Here is a 12,892-nt window from a genome sequence, read left to right on the forward strand (position 1 = left end):
ATTAAATTACAATATTACACACAACACTTCAGCAAAGGAATTCACCATACACTGTTTGGATATGATTTTATTTTTAAGCTTGTCTACGTTAATATTGACAAGGAACATTTTTTGGTTGTATGTTACACGAGCAATTTATAAAGGGTGGACTCATTTCCTGCGAGAAGTCAACGGATAAACTCTCGCGAGAGCCCTTGAAGTTCCTCTTTGAACGGAACCTGTTTCCAAAATGGTGAGTGTGAGATTTAGCTTCTGCTATAACCAAATGAATATCTTGATTCATCTGCTTCTGTTTGTGTTTTGTTAGAAAGAAACGACTCGAATATGATCATTAAATACAATTGTTGTCTACTGGAATGCGATATTTGTTGGACAGATTAGGTATTTAATGTAGGAACACACCCTGGAGTTGCCAGCTAGCAACCCTATGATATTCAAGCCCGCGTCGTTGTTGAGCATGGGAATAAAGTTGACTCAAGAAAGGCTTTCTGGTTCTCCGAAACATGTATTACTTGTGTCGGTTTTCCCTCTTGGTCGGTGTGAAACCAATGTTTAAATGCATACTCAAGGGTCATAAATACTGTACCCCCTAGGTAAATATTGGCCTTTACAGAACTAGCGATGCTAGGTTAACGTTAGCTGGCCGGCTTGGTTTGCCATCGATTTGAGAGCCAGCATGCATTTTGACTTGCCATGCTGGAATTTTTGTAGTTTAAGTCGTCCCATAAAGTTACAATGTGGTCACGCCACGGACAAATGACTCGAGACAGCTCAAATAGTTGCTTGGTTTCCTATTTCCTTGGGGAATTGAACGTATAGATCAAACAGTTAGCCGACTGGGAGCCATTAAACTTTGTGCATATGAAGGAGGGCTGACTATTTTAATGCATTGTTGTATGGTCTTTCAGTCTCTGGTTATTCCTGAGAAGTTCCAGCACATCCTTCGTGTTCTTAACACGAACATTGACGGTAGGAGGAAGATCGCCTTCGCCATCACAGCCATTAAGGTAAGCTTACTCATCCTTAGGCAAATAGTAGGTCCATAGTGTAGCATGTTGCCTTCTTGCTTGAGGTCTATCTTGGTATACACACTGATTCACAAGTGGGATACTTTCTTTTAGGGTGTGGGTAGACGATATGCCCATGTCGTCCTGAGGAAGGCTGATATCGACCTCAGCAAGAGGGCTGGAGAACTCACAGAGGATGAGGTATGGTTCGTTGTGATTTGAATTAACGTGCAAGATGCCATTTTGCTAGTAGTGTTACATGGGTAATACATGTATATTCTACATTGTGAATTGATTACATTTTGTTAACAGGTTGAAAGGGTCATCACCATTATGCAGAACCCCCGCCAGTACAAAATCCCTGACTGGTTCCTCAACAGACAGAAAGACGTCAAGGATGGCAAGTACAGCCAGGTATGTGTCCATGTACTCCCAGTTTACTCTGTTTGCAACTGTTAAATTGCACCACTGGTTAATGGTGTTGAAAAGATGCATGCCCATTTGGTATACTATTACTTGCCTTATTTCAAAATATCTGATGTTAGCTTAAATTGAATAGCTGAATTATTACATTATGCCTTGAATTGTGTTGCACTCAGTGGTGACCAACCATGGTATCCTTTGGCTTTCAGGTCCTTGCAAACGGTCTGGACAACAAGCTGAGAGAAGATCTGGAGAGACTGAAGAAAATCAGGGCTCACCGTGGTCTCAGGCACTTCTGGGGGTAAGAGCTGTTTTTCTATTTATAAATCTTTCAAATCTCAAAACACTCCTGTGGCCTCTGAAGTGGTAAAACAGTGTCTCCTGCGGGCAGCAGCATCCCAGCTATGTTTGGGTGCAAGGGCCCACAGGGACCGTGGTTTGTTTCCTGACCCACTGTCATGTCCTAGTCCCATTACGGTCTTCCCCCTCCCATTAGCTTCCGGTCACTCCCTACGATCTAGATCTGCATAAGGGAAAAAAGGCCCCAACTCAAACATCTTCCTGCTTATTTTAGACCGGCTACTCAAAACATATGCACATTAAGCTTGACAATAGTCTGGTGGTCTTATGATGGCTTGTAGAGCAAACAGCAAAACTTCCCTGGACATGTACATGAAGTGACCAGTCTTGTTGCTATGTCGAGGTATTCAAATGAAAGCCAGACTGGTTGCTCTACATTTTTTTACCACTTTGCCAGCAGTTTAGTCTAATGACTAACAGTGTTTCTTAAACAGCATCTGCAATCCCCTTTGGAATCTCTTCCCGTTATTCCCACCTTTTTAATGCCCCCTTACAAATTATCCTCAAAACACATTGCTGAATTACTCTTTGAATTCAGAAAGCAAGTGTGTTGTATTTTAATATTGCATTTCTTATAACGTTTGCTTGAGCAGATAGGAAGATAGGAACATAGAAATTTGGCTTGAGGCGAACGTGGCATGATGGAAAGAAAAATGTATTTTTTTTGTTAAATGAAGGTACAGCCACTAACATGTAGTTTCTTTCTAATTTGCTCAGTAAACAGTTGACTTATTGGTTATAGGCACTAGGCAGTTTTGTTTAGTCGGGGGCCTATGTGGATGCTGTTAAATAGTGGTTGAGCTATAACTCTTCCTGGAATGGATGAGCGGAGCTTAGCTCCATTAATGGTCTGCTTAATTGTTTGTCTAATTCTCATTGTTCTGATATTTCTCTTTCTCTTTTAGTCTGCGTGTGCGTGGCCAGCACACCAAGACCACCGGTCGTCGTGGTCGCACCGTTGGTGTGTCCAAGAAGAAGTAATTCTCTCCCTGCACCCCATGTGTCAATAAATGTCACATTTCACAAAAACCTTGTTTTTCTCCTGTCGTGCTTTGCAAAGTGCTTATCTGGACTGTGAATGAGAATATTTATTTGCTAGATGAGAATCTGAAACTGAGGGGGAATGTGTGGTCATTCATGGGATGTCTGTCATGAAGTCATAGGCTTCACAGATTTTTTTTTTTTAGGTCTGTCAGAGTACATTAGCAGAAAAGTAAGTATCTGAAAGACCCTGTACATCAAAATAGGAACATTTGTTTGGGAACACCTTGGGTTAGAAGACTTTCTGATAATGTGAAAAGACCAAACTTTGAATTAGTACCTTTGTCCTGAGTTTGAAACTGGATTACTTTGCATAATCTTATGGATCTGGGTAGTTGATGACTCCTTATGAAGTCTGACAAACTCAAACACATTTGAAGGGAGTCTAAAGCTAGCAAAGTTTTGCAGATTACCTGTTCCCAAAGACTTCTAGGTCTATTGGCGCTCAGGACTTGTAAAGGCTGCAATGTTTGACTTGATTACTTCAGGTGTTGTCAAACGTACACCTGGTAGTTTTTATTAATACTTATATTTCTGTGAGTTTTGAACAAAAGATCCTGTTATACAAAAAAAAATCAGGACACTATAATCCCTTGTGGAGATATGTGGACTGAAGTTAAATGTCAATTGTTTTCAGTAGCCGTAAGGCTGTTTTAGTTTCACCTGATAAAGTAAAAATGGAAGAATTTTGACCAGAAACTTGAGAACAGCTGTTTTCCTCAAAGAATTTACCAAACAGATTTGAGTGGGATATAGCGGAGTGGCAGTTCACATACAGAAGACTGTCCAGTAAGAAATGAGATTCAAATTACCCATCCTAATGTAGATTATGGTTTGGAGACAGTGCATTTAGAAACTTGATTTATATACATTTAAAATTAAAGCGAGGTCTTGAAAAGACATTTGCTCTTGTGGATTGTGCCAAGCAACTTTCATGCGGAATGATCATTTACGATTCTGCAAAGCAGCCCCTTATATAGCTATAAAATTGAACATTGCAGTAATAGCAGAACTAAATCTTTACGGTTCTAGGCCATAATTACATGTTTCTTTGGTGCACACCATGGATACTCCGTAGTAACAATATTGTTTTCTAGTTGATGGCAGCTTTGCTGTTCTTTATGACAAACATGGGTAATAAAAATGCCTTCATTGTTAATTAGATAATTGTTCATTTAAACATCGTTCTGTGCTGGGTGAGACTGACTGTCAAGTCCTCTCTCCGTATGCATAGGGTTGTGAAAAAAAAGTCAATATTTTTTTTCAAGGTATGGTACTGACTGACTTTTGAAGAAAGAAGGTAGTTAACCTTGGCATTATGCAGATGCAAAAGTCCTTAGCATCCTTACTTAAGGATAACATTTCAACCCCTCCATACATGTCATGCCTCCAATTGTGTCCGGAGCCAAGAGTCCTTTCATCAACCACTGGACAGGTGACACAGGGGTAGAGGGTGTGGTTTAGTTGTGAGATTCATCAGGCTTACAGTTCCATGCTGTCGGGATAATAGAGCAAGCAATGACGAGAGAGACGGATCTCTTATCAGCCTCCTTACAAGTCTTTACAGCTGTGATGAAGATGACTTCTCTGGCTGTGGAGGAGACTGCTGCTGCTGCTGTGGCTGGTCCTGGGTGGGAGCGTAGTAGAGCTCCAGAGGTTTGTTCACCTTCCAATACTTCTCATTCACTAGCTCCAGAGTCAGGGAACCATTCAGAGTCTGAGGGACGGAGGGATGGGATGTTGGCAAAAGAAAACCAGACGAATTGTGGAAGAGCGCAACAATAACGTGAAGAGATGCTGTTAAGTATAGTTAGTTAAGTTAAGTATATAGCTTATTGAACTGGATTTGTACCCTGATAGTTCTCTCCTTAAACCAACCAAGGATCGAATAAATAACCTTCAGGACTGACAGATTGCTTCAAGTACATTTTTTATAGTATTTCAAGGCACTCACCAAGAACCCAAAATTCCAACAGATTCTTCATTTCATTTACAGTACATAACCTTAGTGCCCCCAAACTAAGGTTATGTACTGTAAATGAAATGAAGAATCTGTTGGAATTTTGGGTTCTTGGTGAGTGCCTTTAAATAGTTAATTTACACTGAATTAAAATTCCTTTATATGCATGTTGTTAATAATTTCATGCATTATGGTAGCTTGGTCAGATGTACTCACAGAGAACTGGCCGCCGCTGGTGGTGATGTAGATGGTGTACTGCTTCTCACTGACATCTCGAAGACGGACAGGAGCCCTTGTCCTGCTGTCCTCATCCCCATCTGCTGTCTCTCCTACGCCAGGCTCCTCCGCCGGACGATCTGTCTGTCTCTCCTCCAGGGCGATACGCAAGGCCAGGTACTTGGAGAGGTGGTCCACTGTGGCATTGGCAGTTGTTTTGACATATCTGAAAACAGGATGGGGAGAAAATGACTCTAATGAAACTAAAGGACACCATAACGTTTTGCTATGTAAAAAAAAAAAACACTCATGTAATGCACAGTTATCACTGTTATTATATAAACAAAAAAAAACCTTGGGGTTTATGCTAGATGTGCTGTAGTCTAGTGAATACCGGAATAAAGTAATTCTGTGTGTATAATCTCAACAAGGTGATTTTAATTCATTTAGTTAATGAAAACTATTGAGTGGGTCTTGCTGAAGGAGGATTGTGAAACCTTGAACCTTCCCGAAAACCCCAATCTGTGGTTGCCAAAGGATAATTGCTGGCTGTGCCAGCCAGACAGGCCTCTGTCTCACCTTGTCTGGCTGTGCAGGTCAGTGTTCACTAGCAGGGGGTGTGGGTGGAACACCAGCTCGATCTCGGACTTGGTGCTGTTGCGCTGCAGCTTGCGAGGTGGGGTGGGGCTCTCGCCGTCTGCCTCGGGACCAGACTCGTCGGACCCGTGTGGCCTCTTGGCTTGGCTTGGCCCCGCCTCTGCGGCGTGATTGGTCAGGAGGGAGGTCTGGTGCGAGGGGGCAGAGTCGTGGGAGGCATGAGAGCGGGCGTCTGCGTTCTCCTCGTCACCACTGAAGGTGGTGTTGTCACCGTCGTCCTGCTGAGCTTTGCGCACCCGCAGAGGTCTGTGAAAACGTGGGATTACACACTAGAACTAGAACTGCCTGGAAAGGGATGTGATCATTAGGGATTCACATCCTCAGATGAACCTTAGTGGCTAATTAGAATGTTAAAAATCATACAGCAGATTGCTTCTGTATTTGAAACATTTCAAAGCACATCAAGCACAACAATGCAATGCCAAGCTTTCTATCAAATAAAAAGATACAATAAAAAAAGCAGTATACACACTGGATGTTTGCTTTATTCAGGTATGAATTGTGTGACTTGTCAGCGCTAGCCTCAAAACTCCAACTCACCTCAACAGTTTTTACAGATGTGCCACAATTATTGGCACCCCTGAAATTAAATCTTTCTAAAGGCTCCCTTTGCCAATAAAGAGCTTTTAGTCTTCTATAACATCTCATGAAGTCTGAAAATACAAAGCAGGGGATTTGAGAGCATTCCTCCGGTTTGATTTGAAAGGATCCTGTGGTCCTCTCTTGTGCATGCTCCTCTTAAGATCATCATTAGTTTTCTGAGGAGTTCAGGGAACTGAGATAACCATGGAAGAAAACAGTGTTCACTAAACCATGTTGTGCTGATATGGACATATGTTATAGATCATTTGACCTGCTGGATGATCCAATCATGACTGTTAGTATAATGGCAGAGGCATTCTGATTTTGATTTAAAATAAACTGACACCATAAACCCTAATATGATTCACAGAGCCTTTGGATTAAAAGCCCCAGAATATCACAACCCTCCACCATAATTGCACTTAGGTCTGGAGTTATTTTCAGTATGGTCATTGTTCTATGAACGCCACTGCCATTATTTGAATTGTGTACTCTCTCTTGTATTTCGCATGTTGACAAGTGACGAGGGCTTCTGCTCTCTGTGAGACTTTAAATACCTTAATAAAACAACCACTCATAGATTACTGCTTGAAAGCTCATAAGCACTCTGATTACCTTAAATAACTTGAATTAGTTTAGAAGATGTTCTAAGGGTCTTCTTGTTTTTTCCTTTTAGAGTAAACTAGCACCCGTTCAAGACTGATTTTTGTCCTCATTGTTTCCATTGTGAAACTAAGATCAAACAGCAAAAGATGTAAAAAAATTTAAAAAAAAAAAAAAAAAAACATTTTTATTAATCTTTACCAGGGATGCCAATTAATGTTGGCGGGCACTGTATTCAACTGCAATCATATTTCTATCTCTTGGCAAGTACGGCGAGAGAGACAGACCCCCCCCCCCCACCCCCTGGCCCAACCCTCTGTTGACCCTCGACCTGTATTTGGCCTGCAGGCGGATGCCCTCCTCGATGCTGAGGATGAGCGGCTGTGGGTTGTGCAGCTGCTTGAAGCGGTCCAGCGCGCGCCGCTGATGGGCCTCGTACTCGTCCCGGCTCGGGTAGATCTTCGAGATGAGGGCATCGAAATTGGGGTCGTGGCGAAGCGAACGCTTTGACACCAGCTTCTTGCGGCAGGTAGGGCACTCTTTGTTCCTGGGAGGGGGGGGGAGAGAGAAAATTTGGGGAATCGGTTGAGTAAGATATAATCTTTTTTGACTCGCATGACCTCGGCGAGATTTTAGGATTGAATCAGATTTGCCAAAAATGTTGCCAGGGCAACTGTAATCAGCGTGGTTATTTTTGGCATTGGGTATTTGTTTTCAAAACAGCAGGGGTTAGCTATTAGGAATACTACTTTAGTAGAAAAAGAGACTGAACAAGAGCATACTATGGAGAATGCACATGTTATACTCAAAGCCTTAAAGGGCATGTACTTGTGGTACCTATTGTATGTATGGCACTAACTACTCAAAATGTATAGAGAGCTGAGTCTGACATATTGTTGACTCCCTCAGCTGTTAATCTTTCCATCCAAGTTGCAGACCTCATTTTAAAGTGCAGCTTGTTTTGCTAAATTGTGTGCTTTCAGTGTTCCGTGTGTGTGTGTGTGTGTGTGAGTGTGAGAGAGAGAGAGAGAATACACACCCTGATCTGAGGGCAGTGACAATACAGTCATTACAGAAGCGATGCAGGCACTCTTTAGTGGTCATGGTCTTTTTGAGCATATCCAGACAGATGGGACACATCAGCTCACTATGGAGACTTCGGGGAGATATGGCAATTTCTGTTCCATCCATGATGGCTTCCTGCCAAACGACAAGAAGTAAATGGGCAAGACCACCGCCACCCATCACACACACACACACACACACACACACACACACACACACACACACACACACACACACACACACACACACACACACACACACACACACACACACACACACACACACACACACACACACACACACACACACACACACACACACACACACACACACACACACACACACACACACACACAGAGAGAGTGGGGCAGCCGTGGCCTACTGGTTAGTGCTTCGGACTTATAACTGGAGGGTTGCCGGTTCCAACCCCGACCAGTAGGAACGGCTGAAGTGCCCTTGAGCAAGGCACCTAACCCCTCAGTCCCCGAGCGCCACTGTTGTTGCAGGCAGCTCACTGCACCAGGATTAGTGTGTGCTTCACCTCACTGTGTGCTGAGTGTGTTTCACTAATTCACAGATTGGGATAAATGCAGAGACCAAATTTCCCTCACGGGATTAAAAGAGTATATATACTATACACACATGTACTGTTACTGTGTAAAAGTACTCGTCTTGATTTGGATTTGGATCCTTAAGGGTCAGTCATTTTTGCAGAGGTGTATTCATTTCAACATACAGTCAAACAAATATTACCCCTCTCTCTAACCACTGTAACTTGTTTTCCATTGGCTAACATATGATTGGCATCTAGGCATGTCTCTGTTGACTGCCTCATTGCCTTGATTGGTTTGGCGGATATTATTTTTTATGCTTTTGTACTTTTTAACTTGATCTCAACTTCATAATATATCTAATTGGAAATTATATGTGTAGGAAATACAGAAATCACTTAGTTATGTACAAATAGCTGGCATCCCTGAAAAATGTATATCTAAAAAAAATAAAATGCATCTTTTGCAATTGTCAGACTTCAAGTGAAGTGGGTGGACACTTAGTGTAGGGACATGGGAGAATGCATATAAATATCAATATCATTGAGTAAGAATGTATGTGTAATCAGAATGTTTAGGCTCATCCTTTTCAAAATGAGTGGCTTACGGCCCTAATTGAGCTGTCTTAAGTCATATGTACTGGTACTTTACCTGGGGAGTTCTGTGCAACTCATATAAACTCAGCTCCCAGGTCTTACTAGGAGCCTGGATGTTCACTGGGTTTGCCATCTGGTCAGAATAACCTGAGGAACAAGGTAACCCATCAAAAATCCCAGGCTGAGTCAGAGAATGGGATGCAAACAGCAACAGAAAAATTAAGACTTAGTTCTTCAGTGACGTGATACAGAGAATCAATTCAAACTATTTTCAATGTATTGTATTAATTTACTTGTCTGTATTTGATATGTTTACAGTCAATTGTGTGGGTAGGCTTAGGCTACTGGGCATCATTAGAATATAGGCCTAAGTGATTAGGGGATAGCCTACCTGAAGTAGGCGTGCTCTTGCAGGAAGTTATGTCATGTCAATGTTTCAGGTTTTAAGGTTCTTATCAATGCTTATGTCACTTGATAAGTACATACTAACTACATAAATAAGTACACAACTGTTTATAACGCAGAACTTACAATGTCCCAACAAAAATGTTGTAGGCTATCCAACAAAGTGACAAGTGAACATGCATGAACAACAAAGAAACAGAAACAGACAGAAAGTTGACAGTCCTACTGCACAATCCTGCATTCGAGGCAGTTTGCTTATTAACTGTGTCACAGTGTCACCATCATACCCTCACTGAAACGTTCCCTTGAGGTTTAGGCTACTTAAGCTGTCAACAGCTGTGTCGTACTTACTTCAGTGGTTACGTAGAAGAGGTGATGAACAGCTGGCTCGTTGCTCGGCAGTTTACACCAACGACGGGAGAGGAAAATACTCGATCAAAGCGAACTTCTGACGCTTTTGGGAATGATGCAACTCATAAGTACTATACATTTACGACGATAGCTAATTATCTGCAGGTCTACAGTAAGTTGTTAGTTTTGCTTTGCTCAACATTTACCAGCTACAAAACGTGTCACTTTCCGCCGGATACAATCTCTCTGCGTAGACTTCCTTTGTATTCAGTTGGCTATATACCATAGCGACATCTAGTGGTTCTAATTCTGTAAACATTATATAAAAATACGTTCTAGATGTTGGATCGGACCTTCAATTTCTAGCATACATGAAGGAAAGAAAAAATAAATGTTGATTTACAAAATAAGCACAGCAGCAACAACAATTTGACACCATGTGAAAATAACATCAGAACTGTAGCCTACCGAAAGGCAAAATCTTCATCACTTGACCCCTTTGACTATAATGATTCTGCCTGCTTTTGTTGGTCATACACATTGATCCCCCGGGCTAGTGGATGAAATTGTTCTAGTTTTGTATTTGGAACTGCAACTGAAAATGCAACTGATAATAATTTATTTGCAGTAATTATGTAACAGTCAAAATTATTAAAAATGACAACATATATACAAGTGTTCTTTTTATTGTTTTTATTTATTTAATCTAAAAAGAAAAAAACAAGTTTACACAGGATAATCAAGACAACAACACCTAAAGCAATATAGGCTAAATGCAAGATGTCAGTGCCTGTCACTTGATAAGTACATACTAACTACAATGACAAATATGACTGTTAAAGCTGGATTTGTGGCTTTGTCAGAAGATGTTTGAAGTTCTTTTTTGGGGCAGCCACAGATGGCCAAATATCTTTTTAGGAAATATGGCTGCTCTGGGTGACAGGACTAGAACTGCAGCAGGGCGAAGCCCCACCAACCTGTAACTGACAATCTCAGAACAATCCACACACAAGCTACCAAGCAAGGGTTCCACAGGGCTAAATAACCATGGAGATTCTGACGGACTGTGTGTGTATTGTGTGTGTGTGTATTGTGTGTGTGTGTGTGTGTATTGTGTGTGGTGTGTGAGTTTGTAAATAAGGGAGAGAGAGGTGGACACAATGAGAGTCAACAATAATCTAAAAGTTATATTTTGGTACAGGACCTGCCCACCTCACTGTATCACTGTTTACATGTGAGGACATCAGTCACCGGTTGACATTTTGTGTGTGTGTGTGTGTGTGTGTGTGTGTGTGTGTGTGTGTGTGTGTGTGTGTGAGGCGAGCGTGAGCACTGTGTGGGGGATTAGCCCCAGTGTGTGTCCAGCAGTGATTTGCTTGGTCAGTGCGCCTGTTGTGTGCTCACTCAGGCCATTAGCATATTAATGCTGGCTTCCTCTTGATCTCTCTCTCCCTCTCTCTCTCTCCCTCTCTCTCTCTCTCCGTCCCTTCCTTCCTTTATCGCATTCCCTCTTGCTACATTATTGCCTTGTCATTTTAAACATACTCTTTCATCTGGGGCCCACTTCGAAAACCTTAACTTTTCTGGAAAACTCCAAGAAAATTGTGATTTACAAAATAAAATCCCTATTAAAAAAAAAGACAAATTATCCCAATTCAAAAAATAAAATCAAAATTTCCTTTCCAAAGTGTCCCTCCAAATCCAACTTTCTGTCTTCCTCTGCCTCTTTCTATTCTAATCCCACTTTCGCGGGGCTGCACCCCTCCTCTGCGTCTCACCCCAATCCCCCTCTTTCTCTCACTTTCTGTCTTTCGCTGGCCCCATTCTTCACACACGCACACACTCTCATTCATTCCCATTCTCGCTCACTTCCCACCCTTTTCCTTTGAGAGGCGCTGAGGGAGACGGACAGCCACTGGGAGAATGGCAACAGACGCAGAAGTAGGTGAAAATACACAAACGGCAGAACAAATCAGACATGTCCAACTGGCCTCTGTAGAGATAAGTGTTTTCAACACTCACCCCCACCCTCTCTCTCTCCATGGCTCTTTCACTCCCCCACTCACTCTCTCTCTATCTCTCTCTCTCGTACTCTGTGTTCACTCTGCTTGCTCAACTTCTTTCTTCCCGGCACTGGAGTGTCACTCCAATCCCACCTCCTGGGTCCCAGGCTCTGAGCCGACAGGAAGCCCTGCTGAGTGCTGGGTTGTGTGCTATGCTGTGCTGTGCTGTGGTGGGGCGTTTCTTTTTTTTTTTTTTTTTTTTTTGCTGTTCTCGCTGCTACTCACCACACAAAAGGCCAACATGGCCACAGAGAGGCCTCCTCCAGAAGACTGTGTGTCCATGCGGCCGTCCCCTTCTGGAAGAGCTGGGGACCGTCGGGGGCGTGATGTCCATCCACAACTCCTGCTTTCACACTGGTATACACAAGAATTGCGTTTGGACAATCAGCTCCAGACGTCCAGTTTCAGGACAGATGGGATAGGATGGACGGCCTCGGACGCTGGCACGGCGGATGGATGTACGGACGGCTGAACAGTCTAATAAAAGGGTCGAGGAGGAGAGGGGTAAGGACCGCTTTGGGGCTTAGGCTCAATAACTGGCTGACCCTCACAGTCACAGAAGCACAATGGATATCGGAGGAAGGGTCAGCACACAGGGCAGCAACAGAGTGACCTTCACAAAAGGCTCCTCGCCCTCACAGGGATCAAAGGAGAGAGGCTTAAATAATAACTTGGCATGCCAGCATGGTCCACACAAAAGAGACACTAAAACAACAGAAAAGTGAAAAAAAAAGAAAATACAATGACAGGAGAGCCCTAAGAAAGAAAACCATAAAATGTATTCTTTCTCAGATGTGCTGGTTTGGAACAGGCTGTCTGATAGCAAGTGTGCCAAAACTTAGCTAAAAAAGTCACTTATTTATACTATCACATCAACTAATTTTGCCTCAAGTTTAGAATCAAGTATTCCAATACAACGTTTTTACAAAACATCATCAGTATATGTAAACTTTTTGTGCCTAAAATATATGCTAAAAACTTAAGCTACAAATAAAATGACTTCAAATGTTTC

General features: G+C 42.3%; 2 protein-coding genes across 2 annotated transcripts; one reads left to right on the forward strand and one right to left on the reverse strand.

Moving 5' to 3' along the window:
- The first annotated feature begins 129 nt into the window (after positions 1–129).
- rps18 (ribosomal protein S18) lies at positions 130–2,819 on the forward strand. The gene is made up of 6 exons (XM_048230476.1): positions 130–232; positions 909–1,007; positions 1,122–1,208; positions 1,320–1,421; positions 1,640–1,731; positions 2,696–2,819. The coding sequence occupies exons 1-6, from the start codon at positions 230–232 to the stop codon at positions 2,769–2,771; spliced, it is 459 nt and encodes a 152-aa protein (XP_048086433.1). The 5' UTR covers positions 130–229; the 3' UTR covers positions 2,772–2,819.
- A 723-nt stretch (positions 2,820–3,542) lies between these two features.
- LOC125285831 (E3 ubiquitin-protein ligase RING2-A-like) lies at positions 3,543–10,072 on the reverse strand. Its single transcript, XM_048230469.1, has 7 exons — positions 9,818–10,072; positions 9,117–9,208; positions 7,889–8,049; positions 7,181–7,396; positions 5,587–5,910; positions 5,008–5,233; positions 3,543–4,548 (listed from the first exon to the last, which is right to left on the reverse strand). Exons 2-7 carry the CDS (start codon positions 9,192–9,194, stop codon positions 4,393–4,395), a joined length of 1,161 nt encoding a protein of 386 aa, XP_048086426.1. The 5' UTR covers positions 9,195–9,208; positions 9,818–10,072; the 3' UTR covers positions 3,543–4,392.
- Between the last annotated feature and the right edge of the window lie 2,820 nt (positions 10,073–12,892).

Source organism: Alosa alosa, chromosome 20, assembly GCF_017589495.1.
Source record: "Alosa alosa isolate M-15738 ecotype Scorff River chromosome 20, AALO_Geno_1.1, whole genome shotgun sequence".
Classification (NCBI taxonomy): Eukaryota; Metazoa; Chordata; class Actinopteri; order Clupeiformes; family Clupeidae; genus Alosa; species Alosa alosa.